The sequence below is a fragment of the Protomyctophum parallelum genome, assembly GCF_964188405.1.
Source record: "Protomyctophum parallelum genome assembly, chromosome: 9".
Classification (NCBI taxonomy): domain Eukaryota; kingdom Metazoa; phylum Chordata; class Actinopteri; order Myctophiformes; family Myctophidae; genus Protomyctophum; species Protomyctophum parallelum.
Window position 1 is genome coordinate 6,075,286 of NC_139706.1, and position 19,102 is coordinate 6,094,387.

The 19,102-nt window shown below is 45.3% G+C and overlaps 2 protein-coding genes and 1 long non-coding RNA gene across 4 annotated transcripts in view; 1 reads left to right on the plus strand and 2 right to left on the minus strand.

The window, feature by feature from the left end:
• tmem25 (transmembrane protein 25) overlaps positions 1-4,996 on the minus strand; it is a gene marked incomplete at its 5' end in the record, with an annotated part of 7,096 nt that extends 2,100 nt beyond the window's left edge. Inside the window, 5 exons of the mRNA XM_083772510.1 lie at positions 365-401; positions 1,276-1,407; positions 2,094-2,414; positions 3,634-3,990; positions 4,924-4,996. Coding sequence (XP_083628636.1) covers positions 365-401; positions 1,276-1,407; positions 2,094-2,414; positions 3,634-3,990; positions 4,924-4,996 — 920 coding nt within the window. The remainder of the gene's footprint in view (positions 1-364; positions 402-1,275; positions 1,408-2,093; positions 2,415-3,633; positions 3,991-4,923) is intronic.
• A 5,870-nt stretch (positions 4,997-10,866) lies between these two features.
• On the plus strand, positions 10,867-13,907 carry LOC310864682. 2 transcript variants are annotated; one of them, XR_014569754.1, is made up of 3 exons: positions 10,867-11,232; positions 11,267-13,620; positions 13,658-13,907. It is a non-coding gene; the product is annotated as an uncharacterized lncRNA (long non-coding RNA). The 2 variants fall into 2 exon arrangements; XR_014569755.1 differs by having other exon boundaries at positions 11,267-11,413; positions 12,094-13,907.
• Positions 13,908-16,480: 2,573 nt separating this feature from the next.
• sik3 (SIK family kinase 3) overlaps positions 16,481-19,102 on the minus strand; it is an 88,851-nt gene continuing 86,229 nt past the window's right edge. The window contains 1 exon segment of the mRNA XM_083773752.1: positions 16,481-16,866. The gene's annotated coding sequence lies outside the window, so the exon portion shown is untranslated.

Genomic DNA, 19,102 nt, shown 5'->3' on the forward strand with positions numbered 1-19,102 from the left:
TACGGCCTGGGCAATAATATGAATATTAACTAGAAAAGCAGTTCCTTTGGTGTTTTAAGCATTATGTTATTCTTGAGCTATTGAAAAATAGCAGATCTACAAGCTCGTAGTGCGGCACCGAGTGCAGTGCTACGAGCTTGTGGATCTGCTATTTTTTTTATTATCTTGAAAACATGGCGCAAACCTTTCTAATATTATATTTTTTTCAGTGTGAATGTTTTTAACTCAAGCTTTTGGGGGTCCTTGACATGAAAGGACCCCCCCTCAGGAAGCGGCTGAGGGTTGTATGTGTTGCCATAGCAACCACAAAATAACAGGCCTCAGGTTTGGGTTAATAGAAAAAGTACTTGAAAACATACTTCACCTTTTCTTGGTCATCAGAAGAATCTCCACAGGCTCGTCTGAAAAAACAAGAAGAAGAACGTGTTCAGTGAACTTGTGAGTATACTGACATGTTTTATAACGTGTTCAGTATGTGATTACAGACATGTTTTATAACATGTTTTATAACGTGTTCAGTATGTGATGACAGACATGTTTTATAACGTGTTTTATAACATGTTTTATAACGTGTTCAGTATGTGATGACAGACATGTTTTATAATGTGTTTTATAACATGTTTCATAACATGTTTTATAACGTGTTCAGTATGTGATGACAGACATGTTTTATAACGTGTTTTATAACATGTTTTATAACGTGTTCAGTATGTGATGACAGACATGTTTTACAACATGTGTTATAACATGTTTTATAACGTGTTCAGTATGTGATGACAGACATGTTTCAGTATGTGATGACAGACATGTTTTATAACGTGTTTTATAACGTGTTTTACAACATGTTTTATATTATAACATGTTTTATAACGTGTTCAGTGTGTGATGACAGACATGTTTTATAACATGTTTTATAACGTGTTTCATAACGTGTTTTATAGCGTGTTTTATAACATGTTTTATAACATGTTTTACAGCCTGTTTTATAACGTGTTCAGTGAACTTGTGATGACTGACATGTCTTATAACATGTTTTATAGCCTGTTTTATAACGTGTTCAGTGAACATGTGATGTCATTTTCGGTCAAAATGACCCCTGCCACCCTTCCTGCCCGAGTGGGCTTCACACTTCCAGACAGTCCGTTGTTCAAGTTAAAAGACAATGGCTCTACCCCGCTGGTACAATATTTGGGTCCGAGATGTGAGGGTCTCACCGATGGCCTTGGCCTGTTTTATAACGTGTTTTATAACGTGTTCAGTATGTGAGGGTCTCACCGATGGCCTTGGCCTTGGTCTTCGTAGTGAGACAGAGCACGATGAGACTGAGGACGAGCAGAGCCATGAACGCCATGCCACCTCCCGTCACGATGCCAACCATGGGCACCTCCACACTGGAGAGCAGGAACTCTGGGAGAGAGAGACACAGAGAGAGAGAGAGAGAGAGAGAGAGAGAGAGAGAGAGAGAGAGAGAGAGAGAGAGAGAGAGAGAGAGAGAGAGAGAGAGAGAGAGAGAGACAACATGGTACCTTCACACTGACTTGATAGTATGACATCAATGTATGAGACTCGGGTACTGAGGAAGTAAATGGGAAAGCTATATAGCTATGGACAGATTTCACCCGTTACACAGCCAATACCTAGCCTGGCAGCATTCCTTTTCAGGTTTATAATCCAGTCAGGGGTGGATGATATCGTTACATCATGTTGTAGTCATTGTTTCGTAGTCACCAGGATGATATCGTTACGTCATGTTGTAGTATTGTTGTGTAGTCATCAGGATGAAATTGTTACGTCATGTTGTAATCATTGTTTTGTAGTCATCAGGATGTTGTCGTTACATCATGTTGTAGTCATTGTTCTGTAGTCATCAGGATGATCGTTACGTCATGTTGTATATTGTTTTGTAGTCATCAGGATGATATCGTTACGTCATGTTGTAGTCATTGTTTTGTAGTCATCAGGATGATATCGTTACGTCATGTTGTCCTGACTGAACCTCTGTAAAACTATGCCTGCCCGGGAGCCAATCAGACTCATGGTAAGGCGGGCCTATCCTGGAACGTTGGTGGGATTCATAATCACACGCCACCTACCTGTCAGGGTGAGGTTGCTCTGTGCCGCGCCCATGCTGTTGCTGGCGTTGAGCGTCACGTTCCCCCATCCCGATAGGCTGCTGAGCGTGAGCCGCAGCGTGTGATTGGCCAGCTGTGACGAGGGGTAGCTGTGGGAGGAGTCCAGAACCAGTAGGTGGGAGGAGGAGGCGTTGGCCACCGCGCGGCCGGACGGGTCCATGAAGGTGACGGTGGCGGGCGGGTTGGAGCGCACCAACGCGAACAGAACCAGGGACACGCCCGACGGATCGCCCGAGGGCTCGCTGCTGTAGTGAGCGTTCACCCTGAGGATCTCTGGCTCGACTGACCAGAGAGAGAGAGAGAGAGAGAGAGAGAGAGAGAGAGAGAGGGGGACAGAGAGAGATTGGAAGGACAATATCAGTCACCAGAAAAAAGGACGGGTACCATACTGTACTGTACTGTACTGTACTGTACTGTACTGTACTGTACTGTACTGTACTGTACTGTACTGTACTGTACTGTACTGTACTGTACTGTACTGTACTGTACTGTACTGTAGGCTACTTTATGATCATTGTACATCATGCAAACACTTTCCATTGTCATTGAAAGGCAAAAGTGACAAGATGTGAACTGGAACTCTAATACAAAATACCGGTATAAACTTCTGGGTGATTGAGCTACCTCATAATATGCTTGAAATTAAACCAAAGCTGTTTTTTGTACATATAGGAACCTAATTAGGGGGTAAGAGGTTGATTATTAACAACTTTTGCTAATAAGAGCCACCCTATATTGTACTCGTGTTCTACTGTATTTTATGACCATATATAAACATTTGGCATTTATACTCACTGTAGTTTAGGTTTTTTTGGGGATTTACAGTGTAAATACTGAATCGATCAACTTAAAAACTGTACGGAGTGTTCACATAAGCCTGAGTAGATGATAAAATAGGTTTTTTTGATGCTTTACACGAGTTTACTCGTCCTATTAAATACATACGCGAGGTGCTCATGACGAGTATGCTCCTCTTAAGGCGTTTAATATCGCAATAAAAATGCCTCGCTATTTTCCAGTTTTGGAATTGCTCTGGTTGTTATAGGCACGATTGCCTATTTCTGATTTTCCGGTGATCGCGATTGGAATATTGGCATTTTCTGTAGCAAGGATGGGCGTCGCCTTGGCTCGCTAGCATTGGCGCTATTACAATTAGCATCGAAGTTGGCCACAAACCGGACATGAGTCCCAGAGACGCCGGTGGAAAAGGAGTCTCAGAGGAACACACTCCCCCGCCAGTGCTTTTAGACCAATGACAACTGGTCCCACTCAACCAGTAGCCAATAGCATCCTCCCACTAGACCAGCAGCCAATAGCGTCCTCCCTCTCAACCAGCAGCCAATAGCATCGTCCCACTCAACCAGCAGCCAATAGCATCGTCCCACTATAGCAGCCTATAGAATCGTCCCACTCAACCAGCAGCCAATAGCATTGTCCCACTCAACCAGCAGCCAATAGCATCGTCCCACTCTACCAGCAGCCAATAGAATCTTTAACTCACACAGCACGTTGAGTGTGACCGTGGCATTGGCGCTCTCTCCCGTGCTGGGATTGTCTGCCGTGCACACCAGCTCGCGGTCCGACTTCCTGGCCAGCAGCGAGAAGCTGCTGTTACGTGCCCGCGGCGGTGATGATGTCATCACCAGGCGCCCGCGCTCCGGGAAGGGCTGGCGTTGCCGCTCGCCGTTCAGGTACCAGGTGAGCAGCGGGGGCGGGGCCTGCTGCTGGGCAGACTCCGCCCCTCCCCCCCGGCCGTACGAGCCGTCCGATTGGCAGTTGAACCTGTGCGTCATGTTCTCGCGCAGCGTGACGGCCGACCGGCGCCGCCCGTCGATCTTGGGGGCGGGCTCAATGGCACCTGTGGGTTAGGGCGGGAAAAAGTACACAATTGTTTACTTGAAGGGATATTTCACTTACTTAGACAATAAACCAGACGGTTTCTAAGTTGCTTGATTCAGTATTTAGATATTAGTTATTCATTTTTACTCTTTTAATTTATATTTAATAATTCCACCAATTCCAAATGGGTCCATTTGGTTCCATTTGATATACTCTTGGAGTAATTTTTTTTTACAATATAAATTGAGGGTCCCAGAGATAGAAATGCCATAAAATGGGGGTCTGCATATAGAATCTGACTAATGCATGTCAAACTGGGGATCCTTGAAATTAAACAGGTTGAGAGTCACTGCTAGAGCCGTAAACACTTCTCTTACGGGGGTCCCTCATGGCATATACCTTTTCAAATGGGGGTCTGCGGGGCTAATTACTGTCAATTTGGGGGTGGAAATGTTTGGGAACCACTGCGTTACGTTGCTTTTGGTCGGAGAGCTGCAGGGAGGAATTCCTTATACTTTCCTTTTGGTTGGCGAGTGTTTTGTCAGAACAGCAGAACCTAACGGGCCTCACAGAGCGCTGAGCGCAGCTACACAGACAGGGTTACACATGAAAGACCCTCGGTCTGTCTGTCTGTCTGTCTGTCTCTCTCTCTCTCGGCATGCAGCTCTGAAAAGACCACTTTCAAGCTAAATCTAATCTCAGGCTGTTAATTGTCTTGTCCAGTGGCGTGCACAGACATTTAGAGGGCAGGTGCTCAAGTGAACCGGCCGGTTGCCGTATAATAGTGTGAGATTTATAGATTTTGGGGCATAAATAATATATTAGAAGCTTTTGTATCAAGATCAAATTGATCAATGTCACCATGGTCCACATATACTGTACCGTGTACAGTACAATTGCTGTCCAGAGGGCAAAGGGCCTATCACCACCTAGTGTCCAGAGTGTGTCTCACCTGTCCAGGTCCACAGCAGAGTGTGTAGCAGGCAGACAGCCACACCCGAAGACCACCTTCTCACACACCTCATACCGGACCCCCCCGAGCACCGGTCCTACACACACACACACACACACACAACTACCTCCTGCACAACAGAACAACACACGTTGTCATTCACAACACACACACACACACACACACACACACACACACACACACACACACACACACACACACACACACACACACACACACACACACACACACACACACACACACACACACACACACACACACACACACACACACACACACACACACACACACACACACACACACACACCATTAAAACATAATTACTATATGATTCAAACACAAACAGCTGTGTGGACAGCATTATGATGACCTAGAAAACACAATATGTACATGATGACTCATCCCTACTACTGTAGTCTGACAGTGTGTGTGTGTGTGTGTGTGTGTGTGTGTGTGTGTGTGTGTGCGTGCGTGCGTGCGTGTAGCAGTGGTAATGCCTCTCAGTGGTCATGTGACCACTCACTGTCTGCTCTCTTTGAAGGAAAGGAAACGAGGAAGCTCTTTTTGAAGGAAAGGACGCCGAGTACTGAGTACATTTACTCAAGTACTGTACTTAAATAACATTTTGAGGTACTTTAATTTAATATTGGACTTTTACTCCACTGCATTTACTTGAAAACGTTATAGTTACTATGTAGCTTTTGATTATTATTATTACTGCAAAACATATATGGATACAAGCGGCCGAAATGAGTGTAACGAAGACTCTCACTTCCATTCATATTATCAGATCTGGGAGAGTTGCTCATGGGATATTTAGTCTCCATACATGGGGATATATAGGGCTATATGACATATGACATGTCTATAGTATGATAATCCCTATATTTGTTCGGGACAAGCCTGGCGTCCACCTATGCTTTCTATGGCATAGGCAGCTCCCGGCAGGATCCACCGGGAGAATCTAGACGCAGCTGCGCGACATGAGACTAATTAATTAGAGCGACAGAGAGAGAGAGAGAGAGGAGTGTGTGTGTGTACGGGTGTGCGTATGTGCGTCAATTTAACAAAGTCAGAACTATAAGCAACCAGCAATAGAGCTTTGACGATGGTGTTAGATTTGGACCTGTTTCGGAGTGACAAGGGCAACGATCCAAAGGTAATTCGTGAGAATCAGACAAAGAGATTTAAAGATGTTACTCTAGTGGACAAACTTGTCGTCTCAAGCGAACTTGAGCTACGAGAGGCGAGTCACTGTGCCCAACGGTGTGAAGTTCAAGTCGAGCGGACTCCGAGTTGCGGACACAAATACACAATAGTAATGTTTTTGGGGCGACAGCGTTTGTCCCGAACTGCTACTGACCAGATAGCCATCGTCGACCCACAGAATAATGACAAAACACCTACGGGTTGGTCAGTATCTCACCTACTTCAATAGTATCTCATGCACCTACTTCAATAGTAATAGTATCTCACCTACTTCAATAGTATCTCACCTACTTCAATAGTAGGCCTATCTCACCTACTATTGCTTTTAATTGATCTTTTTTTTTTCTTCTTTCATGTCCTCACTGTATTGCATTACTGCTTGTTTTTTGTCGTTGCCTTGCTTTTCTTTTATTCTCCATTGTTCTGTAAAGCACTTTGAGCTGCATTTCATGTCATGAAAGGTGCTATACAAATTATATACAAGTTTTATTATTATTATTATTACTTCAATAGTATCTCACCTACTTCAATAGTAGGCCTATCTCACCTACTTCAATAGTATCTCACCTACTTCAATAGTATCTCACCTACTTCAATAGTATCTCACCTACTTCAATAGTATCTCACTTACTTCAATCTCACCTACTTCAATAGTATCTCACCTACTTCAATAGTAGGCCTATCTCACCGTATACTTCAATAGTATATCTACACCTACTGATAATGTCCATTCAGTGATTAAATGTGATCATGTCCATTCAGTGATTAAATGTGATAATGTCCATTCAGTGATTAAATGTGATAATGTCCATTCAGTGATGACAGCATTTGAAGCCGCAGCTTTGTAGCACGATAGCCAAAATGACGTCCTTTCCTTAAAATTAACTACCTTGCGTGGAAGCAGGAAGTGACACAAACACACACACACACACACACACACACACACACACACACACGCTCTGTCTCTCTCACGTCTTACAATCAGATTGTGTCAACACATACTGTATAGTGTATACTATAAGTATAGTTTTTCCACAGGCAGGCAGGCAGACAGGCAGGAAGGCAGGCAGGCAGGCAGGCAGGCAGGCAGACAGACAGACAGACAGACAATCATTGGCATGGCGGACTGTGTGCAGCAAGGAGCCACACACACACACACAGCTTTGCAGTCTGCATGTGCACTTGACCACACAATCAAACTGCACCTCTGCAAAGCACACACACACACACACACACACACACACACACACACACACACACACACACACACACACACACACACACACACACACACACACACACACACACACACACACACACACACACACACACACACAGAGTTACCTGGGAGAGTGGTGCAGTGGACACAGAGCGAGCGTCTCCATGGTAGCAGAGAGGAGAGGAGGACGATGGAGGCTGCCTCAGATGATCTGCATCTACGTGCACCCTCACACATGCACGCCAACACACACGCACTACCACTCACCACCATCACACACTCTAACAGAGCGTCACACACTAATAGAGGGGTTGGGGGGGGGTCTGACGCAGGCAGAGGCACGATGTTGCCCCCTGAGGGTGGAGGAGGAATAGGACGTGAGGGGAGAGAGAGAGAGAGAGAGAGAGAGAGAGAGGAATACCAAGTAAGTCAGAGCAGGATGAGAGGAGAGGAGGAGACCCCCTCTCCCCCCTGGAGGAGAGGAGAGGAGAGGAGAGGAAGGCTGGTAGAGATTGAGGGAGAGGAGAGGAGAGGAGAGACCCCCTCTCCCCCCCGGAGGAGAGCACATAATGTGTTCACATGTTCAAAGCAGCATGATGAATACAGTGCAGAGATTAACAGAAATACATCAAACATTAATGATCCATTAACACTTAGAGAGAGAGAGAGCATCACGTGCTACAGAGAGAGAGAGAGAGAGAGAGAGAGAGAGAGAGAGAGAAGCCAAATTCCAACACCCATAATCTCGGCCACACACTCACTCCAGCATGGAGGTGTTATGGTGAAATTGGTGACCTGATGAAACACGTGGCCATCTTGTGGACTTTAATAACACGACTCACATGGAGGTCTTTAAATAGGTGGCCTAAATACCGTTAGGTTGAACTCTAGCTGCTGATAAACAAACTGCAACGATTTACATTCAGACACTGACGTTACGCGATTGTCTACTACGCGGTGGTCACATTTCAGCAGGTCACCAGTTTCACCGTAACACCACCATGCTGGAGTTAGCGAGTGAGAGGCCTACTTTAGGCCTAAAGCAACTGATTAAAGCATTTTGGGTGTAAGTCAATGAGACAGAGAGAGAGAGAGAGAGAGAGAGAGAGAGAGAGAGAGAGAGAGAGAGAGAGAGAGAGAGAGAGAGAGAGAGAGAGAGAGAGAGAGAGCGAGCTTAGGCAGAGTTGTCAGCTGAAAGGTAACAGGATCTCATCTCCTCTCCTCCATCGATCCCCCCTCCCCCTAGCACTATAAAGCTCTATTTAAACTCCATGCCAATACATCATCATGATCTGCAGTCTGTTGCTCTGGACTGGAACGTTACCATGTCCGCTTGTTATAAGCGCTGACATTGGGCTTCTCCCCCCCTTGTTTTTCTTATATTTCCTGAACATGAGAATGTCAGAGAACCACCGGCTTAAACATTATTAAACACACTTTGACTATCCTGACTGCTTGTTTTCATCAAACATTATTAAACACACTTTGACTATCCTGACTGCTTGTTTTCATTAAACATTATTAAACACACTTTGACTATCCTGACTGCTTGTTTTCATCAAACATTATTAAACACATAAACTTTGACTATCCTGACTGCTTGTTTTCATTAGAGATGCTCCAATAATCGGCCGATCACCAATCAGTGATCGGCCGTAGCCTATCAGCCGATATTCACCCCGATCAGTGATCAGTGACCAGCTGCCCTATATACCGGCCACCGAATGGCGACCGTGGGCTAATTGACCTAGACAATGACACACTGGACTGGCTTGCTGCAACGGAGCTGAAGGTCTAAGGTCATATACGACAGAAGAAGTGATCTGCAATTGACCCTATCTGTAGAAAATTACAAATCGATCTTTTACACCATGGTGGTATAAATGTCAATCAGATATAGGCTACAGCTCAGTCTCAATGAATTAGAATATTGCGTGAAAGTTCATTTTCTTCCGTAATATAATTCAACAAGTGAAACCTTTTTTTTTGTTTTAATCTTGATGATTGAATATGGCGTAGCCGACAGCTCATGAAAATCAAAAAATCCTATCTCAAAATATTATAATATTTTGACCACTAAAGAAAAACGATTTCTTTAAAAAAAACGAGAAATGTCGACCACCTTAAAAGTATATTAATGTATGCAGTCAATACTTGGTCTGGGCTACTGTTGAACATATCATTTCATCAATGTGGCGAGGTGGCACTGTTGAGGTGTTATGGAAGCCCAGGTTTGCTTTGATAACAGCCGTAAATTAATTTGTATTGTTCAGTCTTATGTGTCACACCTTCCTCTTGACAATACAACCTATAGATTCTGTGTGGGGTTCAGAGGTCAGGCCAGTTGGCTGGTCAGCTAAGCACAGTGGTCAGTACACCGGTTAGTACTTGTAGTTCCGGCTCTGTGCAGGGCATTCAGGTGCCAAGTGCTGCCTGAAAAGGAAGAACATAAAGCTTGTCAATGTACAATTATGTAATATCATAATAGATGGTTGTGTTGAGACTCTGGACTTCATAAAACAGTGATGATTTTGGCCATGTTATCTGCTGGTGTTGATCCACTGACGGTGAAAACGTAACAATGGTTTCAACACAGCCATAATTTTGGAGTACATTGTGCTTCCGAGCTCTGGTAGGCGACTACACAAGCCTTTACAAGCCACAAGTCTTTACTTTTGTTTTAGAAGTAAATGTAATTTACTGTAGGTATTTAATATTATTGTAAAATATTAATTGTATAGTATATTATTAGATTAGATGCATTTAATTGCTTTTGTAAACGATTGTTTTTAGTATAGGTAGGCTCTAGATCATATTTGTATAGAAATATGGAAGCATATGAAGGCCTAACCAGGGACTGGGGTTGAAATTAGCCTTGGCTATGAACCCTATGTATAAAGCAACGCTTTCATGTTCTACAAACATTGTTTTTTGTATTGTCCCGGTTAAATAAACGTAACATACATACAGTATGTTGACAATCTTCCTGGTGATGCCAATTTTCCTTTCCAGCTGGATTTGGCACCTGCCCACAGAGCCAAAACAACTAGTGTACAGACCATGGCATGGCATTACTGTGCTTAACTGACGAGCCACCTGGCCTGACCTGAACCCCAGAGAATCTAGGTTGTATGTATTGTCAAGAGGAAGGTGTGACACATGAGACTCAACAATACAACATGCATTTACGGCGTTATCAAAGCAAAGCTGGGCAAATTTGTTAGTGTTCTCGTAAAATATTCATATATTGAGATATTTTGCTCGTTTCTCTCTCGCAGGATCTGGCAACGCTGATCCTCTGCAGTGCAGGTGTACAGTCAGACCAGAGCAGTGGAACGCAGAACACTGCAGCGACACACACACACACACACACACACACACTCTCTCGCTCTCTGCAGGGCTGCATGCAATCCAGCTGTGCAGTCTGCATGTGCACTCGAGCACACAAACAAACTGCACCTCTGACACACACACACACACACGGCAAGACTTTTTAAATTATTTCTTTATTTATATATATTTCTTTATTTATTCATCTCAGTTTGGTTGGTATTGTTTTTAATCATCGTTGTTGCACTTTAGTATTTTTGTACTCAAAACAAAAAGGGAGGAACATTAAAATAAAAAAAATAACCGATAGGGAAAGGAGAGAAGCTATAGCTACGCTGGAGGAGCGAGGGATGGCCACGGAGGAGGAGTCAGCAGGGATGACCTTTAACCTCCATTCAGGGGGAGGAGTCAGCAGGGATGATGGAGGGATGACGACGGAGGAGGAGTCAGTTTTCAGCGGCTGCTGTGTGTCTGTCTGTCTGTCTGGCTAATGTCAGTGGCTGCTGTGTGTCTGTCGGTCAGGCTGATGTGTATCTGTCTGTCTGTCTGCCAGGCTGATTCCAGTGGCTGCTGTGTGTCTGTCTGTCTGTCAGGCTGATTTCCAGTCACTGAAAGCCTTTTCTTTCACCTCGGAAACGTTCAGATTCTCACAAATACAGAATCGAATTCACAAAAAAGGTTTTCAACAGCTTCACAAACACAAACGCTCCTGTAGTAGGATTCTTTTTCACACAATAATTTTTGTTGTCGTGCGCCAGAAATATCAGAGCCAGAAAGAAAGCTCTCACAGCGCTTCACACCCGCGACACACAGGCAGTGGTTCTCAACCTCTTCAGGCCTTGACCCCCCAAAATAACACCTTCCCTCCCGTTACTGTAGGCGGGATCATGAGGCTATAGCGCCTCCGGAAAACGCAGAGCGGCAGAAGAGACCACTTCCGCCCGACCCGGAAGTGATATCCCTCCATATTGGCGCCACATCCTATCAACGCGCGATGGATTAAGGATTTATGAGGAGTTCGAGACCCACAGGAACGCACCCAGGGTGCCGGCCCGGTTCCGACGAGCTGCCCCGCGTCCGAAACGGTAGAGAAATGACAGTTACCGTGTGGTGGTCTTCAGGTGTGGGCGGAGTTCCACCCCTGAAGACCCAGGGGGGCCGGGCCGGTTCCGACATGACGCCCCGTGTCCGAAACGGTTGAGAAATGAGTTACCATGTGGCGGTCCCTCTACTGTACTGTAACTGTACTGTACTGGCACACGTGCGTGTGTGTTTGTGTGTGCGTTAGGTTGCACGCAGGTGGTGAAAAACAACCATGCTGTTTTCGTGCTCATACCGACACCCAGCCACACAAACAGCTCCGTAAGGGCAAAAAATGAATAATCAAAAAGTTATAATCAAATCTCGTGAATGGCACCGTTGGATGCTATAGCTATTCACGAGATTCTGGCACAGATTCGGATAATCATAATGTGAACTGGGGACCCCCCAAAATAATCCTATGTTAACTGCGGGGACCCCCCAAAAATAATCCTATGTGAACTGCGGGGACCCCCCAAAAATAATCCTATGTGAACTGCGGGGACCCCCCAAAAATAATAATCCTATGTGAACTGCGGGGACCCCCAAAAATAATCCTATGTGAACTGGGGACCCCCTATATGTGAACCAGGGACCCCCAAAAATAATCCTATGTGAACTGGGGACCCCCCAAAAATAAACATATGTGAACTGGGGAGTTCCAGGGTGTCTCCAGCTAAATAATAGTCCAATAGAACCAAATGGACACTTATCCTCTTTATTCAGACCACAGCCATCTTGCCAGCAAGGCGATACCTATAGGTGACGCTTCCCATTAAGAGCACATTCATCCAAACAGAAAAGTCCTCTCTAATTATATTAAACAATGTCAAAATCACCAACATTGCAGCTGCAGGGAAAGCTTGAATTATCCTTTTTCAATCTGTAAAGTGTTTGTTTCATAAAAATCCACCGTAGACATTTTATGAGCTACTTCTTGTCAAGAAATTCCTTGCAGATGATTTTTTCCTAAGAGTTTGGAAGTGCTCGTTGACTATCACTCAGCGGCCCATGCATACCACCGCTTTTGAATGTGCACATAATGCAGGAGGCAGCAGGAGGTTGCTTTACTGATAACGAGCGCTTCCATACTTTCCCTACAGCTGCAATGTTGGTGATTTTGACGGTGTTTAAAGCCCGTCACACCCTGGGTGCGCAGCGACGCGGCACAGGCGTTGCCCTGGAAAATAGAACAGTGGCGTATTGGAGCGTCAGGCGAGGCGTGAACGCGCGTCGGACGCCGCCAGTGTGCGATAGGTTAATTGAAAATAACGGAGGCGGCTGTTTTGACGCGCGGCGTTCGCAGGCGGTGTGTTTAGCCCTTGATATAATTCGAGAGGACTATTCTGTTTGGAATGAATGGGCTCTCTATGGGAAGTGTCACCTCTGTATCACCTCGCTGGCAAGATGGCAGCGGTTCGAATATGGAGAATGGGTCTATAACTCTGAGTGTACAAAAGGAACCAAATGGTTACATTTGTACACTTAAGAGTTAAATTATCATTGATTTTACAATATAAATTGGAGTCCCAGAGACAGAAATGCCATTCAATGGGTGTCCGTAGACTAATAATGCATGTCAAACTGGGGGTCCTTGAAATTAAACGGGTTGGAGGGGCACGGTGGCACAGTCGGTAGTGCCGTCGCCTCACAGCTAGAAGGTCCTGGGTTCGATTCCCGCTCGGGGCGGCTGTGGGTGTGTTCTCTCCTCCGCGTCATCAGTGCCCATACCCGAGGTGCGGTTGGCGAAAGGGCCTTTCTGTGTGGAGTTTGCGTGTTCTCCCCGTGTCCCCTAGGGTAGGTGCCCTCACATGTTCTCCCCGTGTCCCCTAGGGTAGGTGCCCTCACATGTTCTCCCCGTGTCGCCTAGGGTAGGTGACATATCTCTTCAAATGGTGGGGTCAACGGGATAATTGGTGTCAATTTGGGGGTCCTTGACATGACAGTTTGGGAACCACTACAGCAGCACACAACCTCACATCACTTAGTGTTTTTTAGAGCACACATTTCAACCACATCCTGCAGACGTCCAGTCGTCCATTCTGTCCACGGTTTGGCGTGGAGAGATGTTTTGGCTTAGCAGAGATGTTTCGGCTTTAATGTCCCTCTTCCTCCTCCAGCAACAGGTTTGAATCCGAGAGGGGGGGGGGGGGGGGGGGGGGGGCTCTTTTTTTTTTTAGACAACGGGAGATGAAACCAACTCTCAGACAGATGATGTGTGTCAACACAGTTCCGGGAGGACAAGTTGAAAAAAATAACATGGGCCCTTGAGGGGGACTTGGGTCCCAGGAGCCAAATCTGGAACTCCGGGGGAGGGGGGTCTCGTGGCACTAACGTCGGCGCAAACTAGGGGTCCTAAAATAATACATTTATGTCTGAGAACCGCTTGGGGCGGGGGTGGGGTGATGAAAGTAGTGAATAATGGTTCTAATGTGGGCTAATGTTCCCCGTTCCAACACTTTCAGCCAATCAGAAGAAGAAGAGCTGATGCAGGTGTGTCGATCAATCGATCCATGCCGGATGGATAGATGGTGGCGTCGACGAGGGTGGGCGAGAGAAAGAGAGAGAGAGAAGGGGGGTCCATCTCCAATGATATGTCGGCTATTTTACAAAGTTTTTTTTTTTTTTTTTTTTACGTCTTTAATTTTTTTTCCCTAAACATCAACGTCCTCTTGTTAATTTATGTATATTTATAGCACCCGAGCGACCCTGTCTCCAAGCCACGCCCACAAAGCAACAAGCCCCTCCCACAAACCCCCACCCCACACACCAACTAAAGCCACAGAGTAAGACAGAGTTGCGACATTGAGGGGGCAGAAAAACTGAGCACTCGATCGCTGTTCATGCAGCCTGGAGAGTGACAAGCTGGAGTTTGAAATTCATCGTTTTCAACGAGGGCGGCGCAAATATCAGCAATTTTAGCCATGTGTGCAACATGACAACCGTTTTAAAGTATTGCACAGTGACAACTAAAGTCTCTGTAATGTTTATGTTGTACTAAAAACAATCTAAAATAAAGGGATTTAAGATCATTAAAGCTGGGTTTGTTGCCCGATACCAGAGCATTCTGTCAACTTCCGATCCAGTCAGGACATTGTCACTCTTAGTCTTCTCCAATAGAAGTCTACAGTATTTAGAAATATGACTGAAGCCCCCATGAAGTGAACGGAGTTGTCGTAACTCTGTCTTACTCTATGGCTCTGGCATCAACAACCCCACCCGTTAACAAAAAAAATAAAAAAATAAAACGAAGAAAAGAAAAACATCGAGAATGGTCAACGCCCCACGACAACATCAATGATTTGAAATGATACTTTTTTCTTTCTTTTTTTTTTTTTTTAAAGAAAAGCAACACAAAATAATTAGTCTCGTCTTTTTTATCTTCAAGTGTCTGAACATTATGATAACAATAATATTAATAATAATAATAAAAACAAATAACAAGGATAAGCCCGACGCTATCCTCTGTTCGTATGACTGTGGGTGTCCGGTGGGCCCAAAACAGGCAACGCGGCGTAGGCCGTAGGGCTTGTATATCGCCTGTTCTTTTTCAAGAAAAAACACCGTCACACATACGACAAAGTATATATCCAAACTCTGGCAAATGACGTCAGTTTGAACTATAAGCACACTGACATGGGGGGGGGAGAGAGAGAGAGAGAGAGAGAGAGAGAGAGAGAGAGAGAGAGAGAGAGAGAGAGAGAGAGAGAGGGAGAGAGAGATGGAATGGAACAATGGTTATGACATGAGAGGAGAGGTATAGTCGATGGAGAGATAGAGAGAGAAGCAGAGATAGAGAGAGAAGGTGATAAGAGGGAGAGAGGGTGATAGAGAGAGAGATGGCTTGAACTGAAAGTGCAGAATTACTCTTTAGTAATCATCATAAAACAACGAACGCTGTCTTCCTTTGCAAAACACAGTCGTTACTTTTCCTTGAATAATAATAATAATAATATAATAATAAACAGTTATTATCATAACCATTAAAACAACAATAAAACTTCTTGTACAGAAAAAAGAAAAGAAAAAAACGTCATAATAATAATAAAGTAACAACAATGACCGTTCGTTTGTACAACTTGACATTAAGCTGTAAAAAATAATAATATATAAAATAAAAAGAGTAGGGAAAACTAATAATAACCATAATAATGACACTAGAAGGAAATGATGGCGTCTTGTCCTGTGCGACGTCATAGGAGGTGCTTTTCATGGACACGCCCATAACAACCCCCCCCCCCCCCCCCCAACACCCCTCCTCCATTGGCCCAAAGTGGAACGCTCCACTGGGCGGGCCTCCTCATTGGCTCTCAGCTCAGCGGTCCGCTCTCTGGAATGGACCACTCTACGGGGGACGGGAGGGGGGGGGTGTCAGGGTTTGGTTTGGTCAGAGAACCTCAGAATCGTCCGTCCGTCCGACCACCCCCCCCCTCCCCCCCCCCCCCCCCACACACACACACACACACGCACCCATGTGACACGTCAATACTTTGGGTTTGTGGCAAGAAATGTGTCGTCCTCCATGTTGTGTGTGTGTGTGTACGTGTGCATGTGCGTGCATGTGAGCGCCTGCATGAGCGCGCGCGTGCGTTGAGCTGCAGAATTCCCCGCGACTTTAGATTGTGCAAGAAGAAGAGAAATAATCTCTCCGACGCCGAGGTCACATGACATGTGTATGTATGTATGTGTGTGTGTGTGTGTGTGTGTGTGTGTGTGTGTTGGGGGAGGGGGGGTGTGTGTTAGCGCTTTGAGGGAAAACGGCCGACCGAGGCCCGATCTAACCGATCAGACGTCGGGGAGAGAGAGAGAGCGAAAACCAAAAGGAAACCGAAATATAAACAGAGATAAAAACAAAAACAACGATGTGGTGCGGAAATAAAACGCTGGCACTTTGAACTTTGTACAACGATCCCCCCCCCCCCCCACCCACCCCCACCCCCCCCCCCAGCAGACAGATAGATGACATAGAGAACAACTGCTCCCCCCGGTGGTGGTGGTTTGGCGTTGTCCGTCCGCCGCTCGAACTTCCAAGTCGACACGACAAGCCGGAATCTCTTGTCACCATGGCAACAAGCCCCGCCCCCCTAGTAAAAGTCAAACATCAAGGATGCATGAATTAGAGGGACATAAAAAAAGATATATATACGGTAAGTATATATGTTAATGACGTTTAGAAGATTTAGAATACTTTCCTGGGGGTTTTTATGTGTGTAATATGTGGTTTTAGATATTTTAGATTTTAGCAGTGAGCCCAGTGTCTCTGATGTCATGGACACTGGGCTCACTTACTTCCTGGACTACATGTTGTCTCAGTAAGACAGCCCCTCCCCCTATCCACAAGGAGGTGCAGTGCACGAAAGCATCATGGGAATTGTAGTCCAGGAAGTAAGTGAGCCCAGTGTCCATGACATCAGAGACACTGGGCTCACTGTTAAAATCTAAAATATCTAAAACCACATATTACACACATAAAGACCCCCAGGAAAGAGTTTCTTGTCCTTAACATCATTAACCCATTCTGACCTGAGATCAGATTCATACGAGGTTTCCGCCGGACACACACTGGTCTGATGAACCCATTCTGACCTGAGATCAGATTCTAAAAATGTCAGTCGTTCTTCGATTTTTCAAAAATGGCAGACCTACAAGCTCGTATCGCGCCACTCGGTGGCGCGATATGAGCTTGTAGATCTGCTATTTTTAAATAGCTAAAGCATAACATGATGCTAACACCAAAAATGGGTGCCCGGTCAGAATGGGTTAAAATAAGCTCTGGTTGCAAAAGTGTCCCTTTAACATCCAGGATGCATGGATTGAAAGCAAAATCTCAAGACTGAAAAGTCTTAATATGCATTTTGTGAAACTGTAAATATGTGAAAGGAAGGCCTCCCGGGGGTATAGGGTGTAGTGCAGTGGTTTTCAACCAGTTGGTAACCAAATGGACCCTTATAGATCTTTAACTCTTGAGAGCGAGAATTGGTTTCATTTTACGCTCCCAAGAGTTAAATTATTGTTAAACCTCTGAATTACTTAATGTACAAGAAGTCTGCACAATTAGAAAATGTAGAAGAATTGTCATTTTGATCAACGTTTGGCCGTCATCTCTCCTAAATACAGCATAAAATTGTGGACACAAACAAACACATCTTTAGTTTTGGGTCTGAGAGACTGAACCTCATTGAATGGTGGTCCGTGGCTCAGGTGCAGAATAAATAGTGGGCCCTGGTATCAAGATGGTTGAAAACCATTGGTGTAGTGTGTACCTGCTAGACCCAAGGCTGCACCATGCTGTGTGTCAGGTCGGGTTGGGGGTAGGGTTTAGGCGGGGATAGTGTGTAGTGTGTAGTGTTTAGGGGATAGAGTGTAGTGTGTACCTGCTAGACCCAAGGCTGCACCATGCTGTGTGTCAGGTCGGGTTGGGGGTAGGGGTAGGGTTTAGGGGGTAGGGTTTAGGCCGGGTTTTAGGGCATAGTGTGTACCTGCCAGACTCCAGCCTGCTCCATGCTGTATGTCAGGTCTGGTTGGGGGTAGTGTGTAGTTTTTAGGGGATAGTGTGTAATGTGTAGTGTTTAGGGGATAGTGTGTAATGTGTAGTGTTTAGGGGATAGTGTGTAATATGTTCAGGAGCTCACTAGTCGAAGAAGCAAAAAAGTCAATAAAAGAACAAGATTCCTTTACAGGATCTCCTCACTGGTCAACAAAAACACCTTGAAGACCTTAACAGGAGCCCTCGTACAAGGTTTCTTTGACTATGCATCCACCTCTTGGTACCACAGCACCTCAAAGGCTCTTAAAACAAGGCTTCAGACCTCCCAAAACAAACTGGTCAGGCTCCTACTTGGCCTCACCCCCCGAACCCACCTCACCCCTGCCCACTTTGACAGGCTGGGATGGCTTAGGGTCGACGACAGAGTACAGCATCTTGCAATGGGTCTGGTCCACAAGATTCGATACACCACCAAGATACCCATGTACCTGTCTAAATACTTCCTTAATGTAAACGAAGTCCACACCCACAACACCAGAGGGAGTGCAACAAACCATGTACAACCCAGATTCGGCACAAACAAGGGACTAAATTATTTTCGCTCATATGCCACCAAAATGTGGAACGCCCTACCAACAGTCATTAAGACATGTGAATCCCTTGACTCCTTCAAAACCGCTCTCAAAGGGCACCTACGGATGGCTGCAATTCGAAACTGGCCTCTGTAAAATCTGAATCCCCCCCCCACCGCCCCCCCCCCTTTTTTCCCTCACTGTATATGTATCCTTTCCCTTTTTGCTTCCTATATGATGAATTCCTGTTCTGTTCTTTAA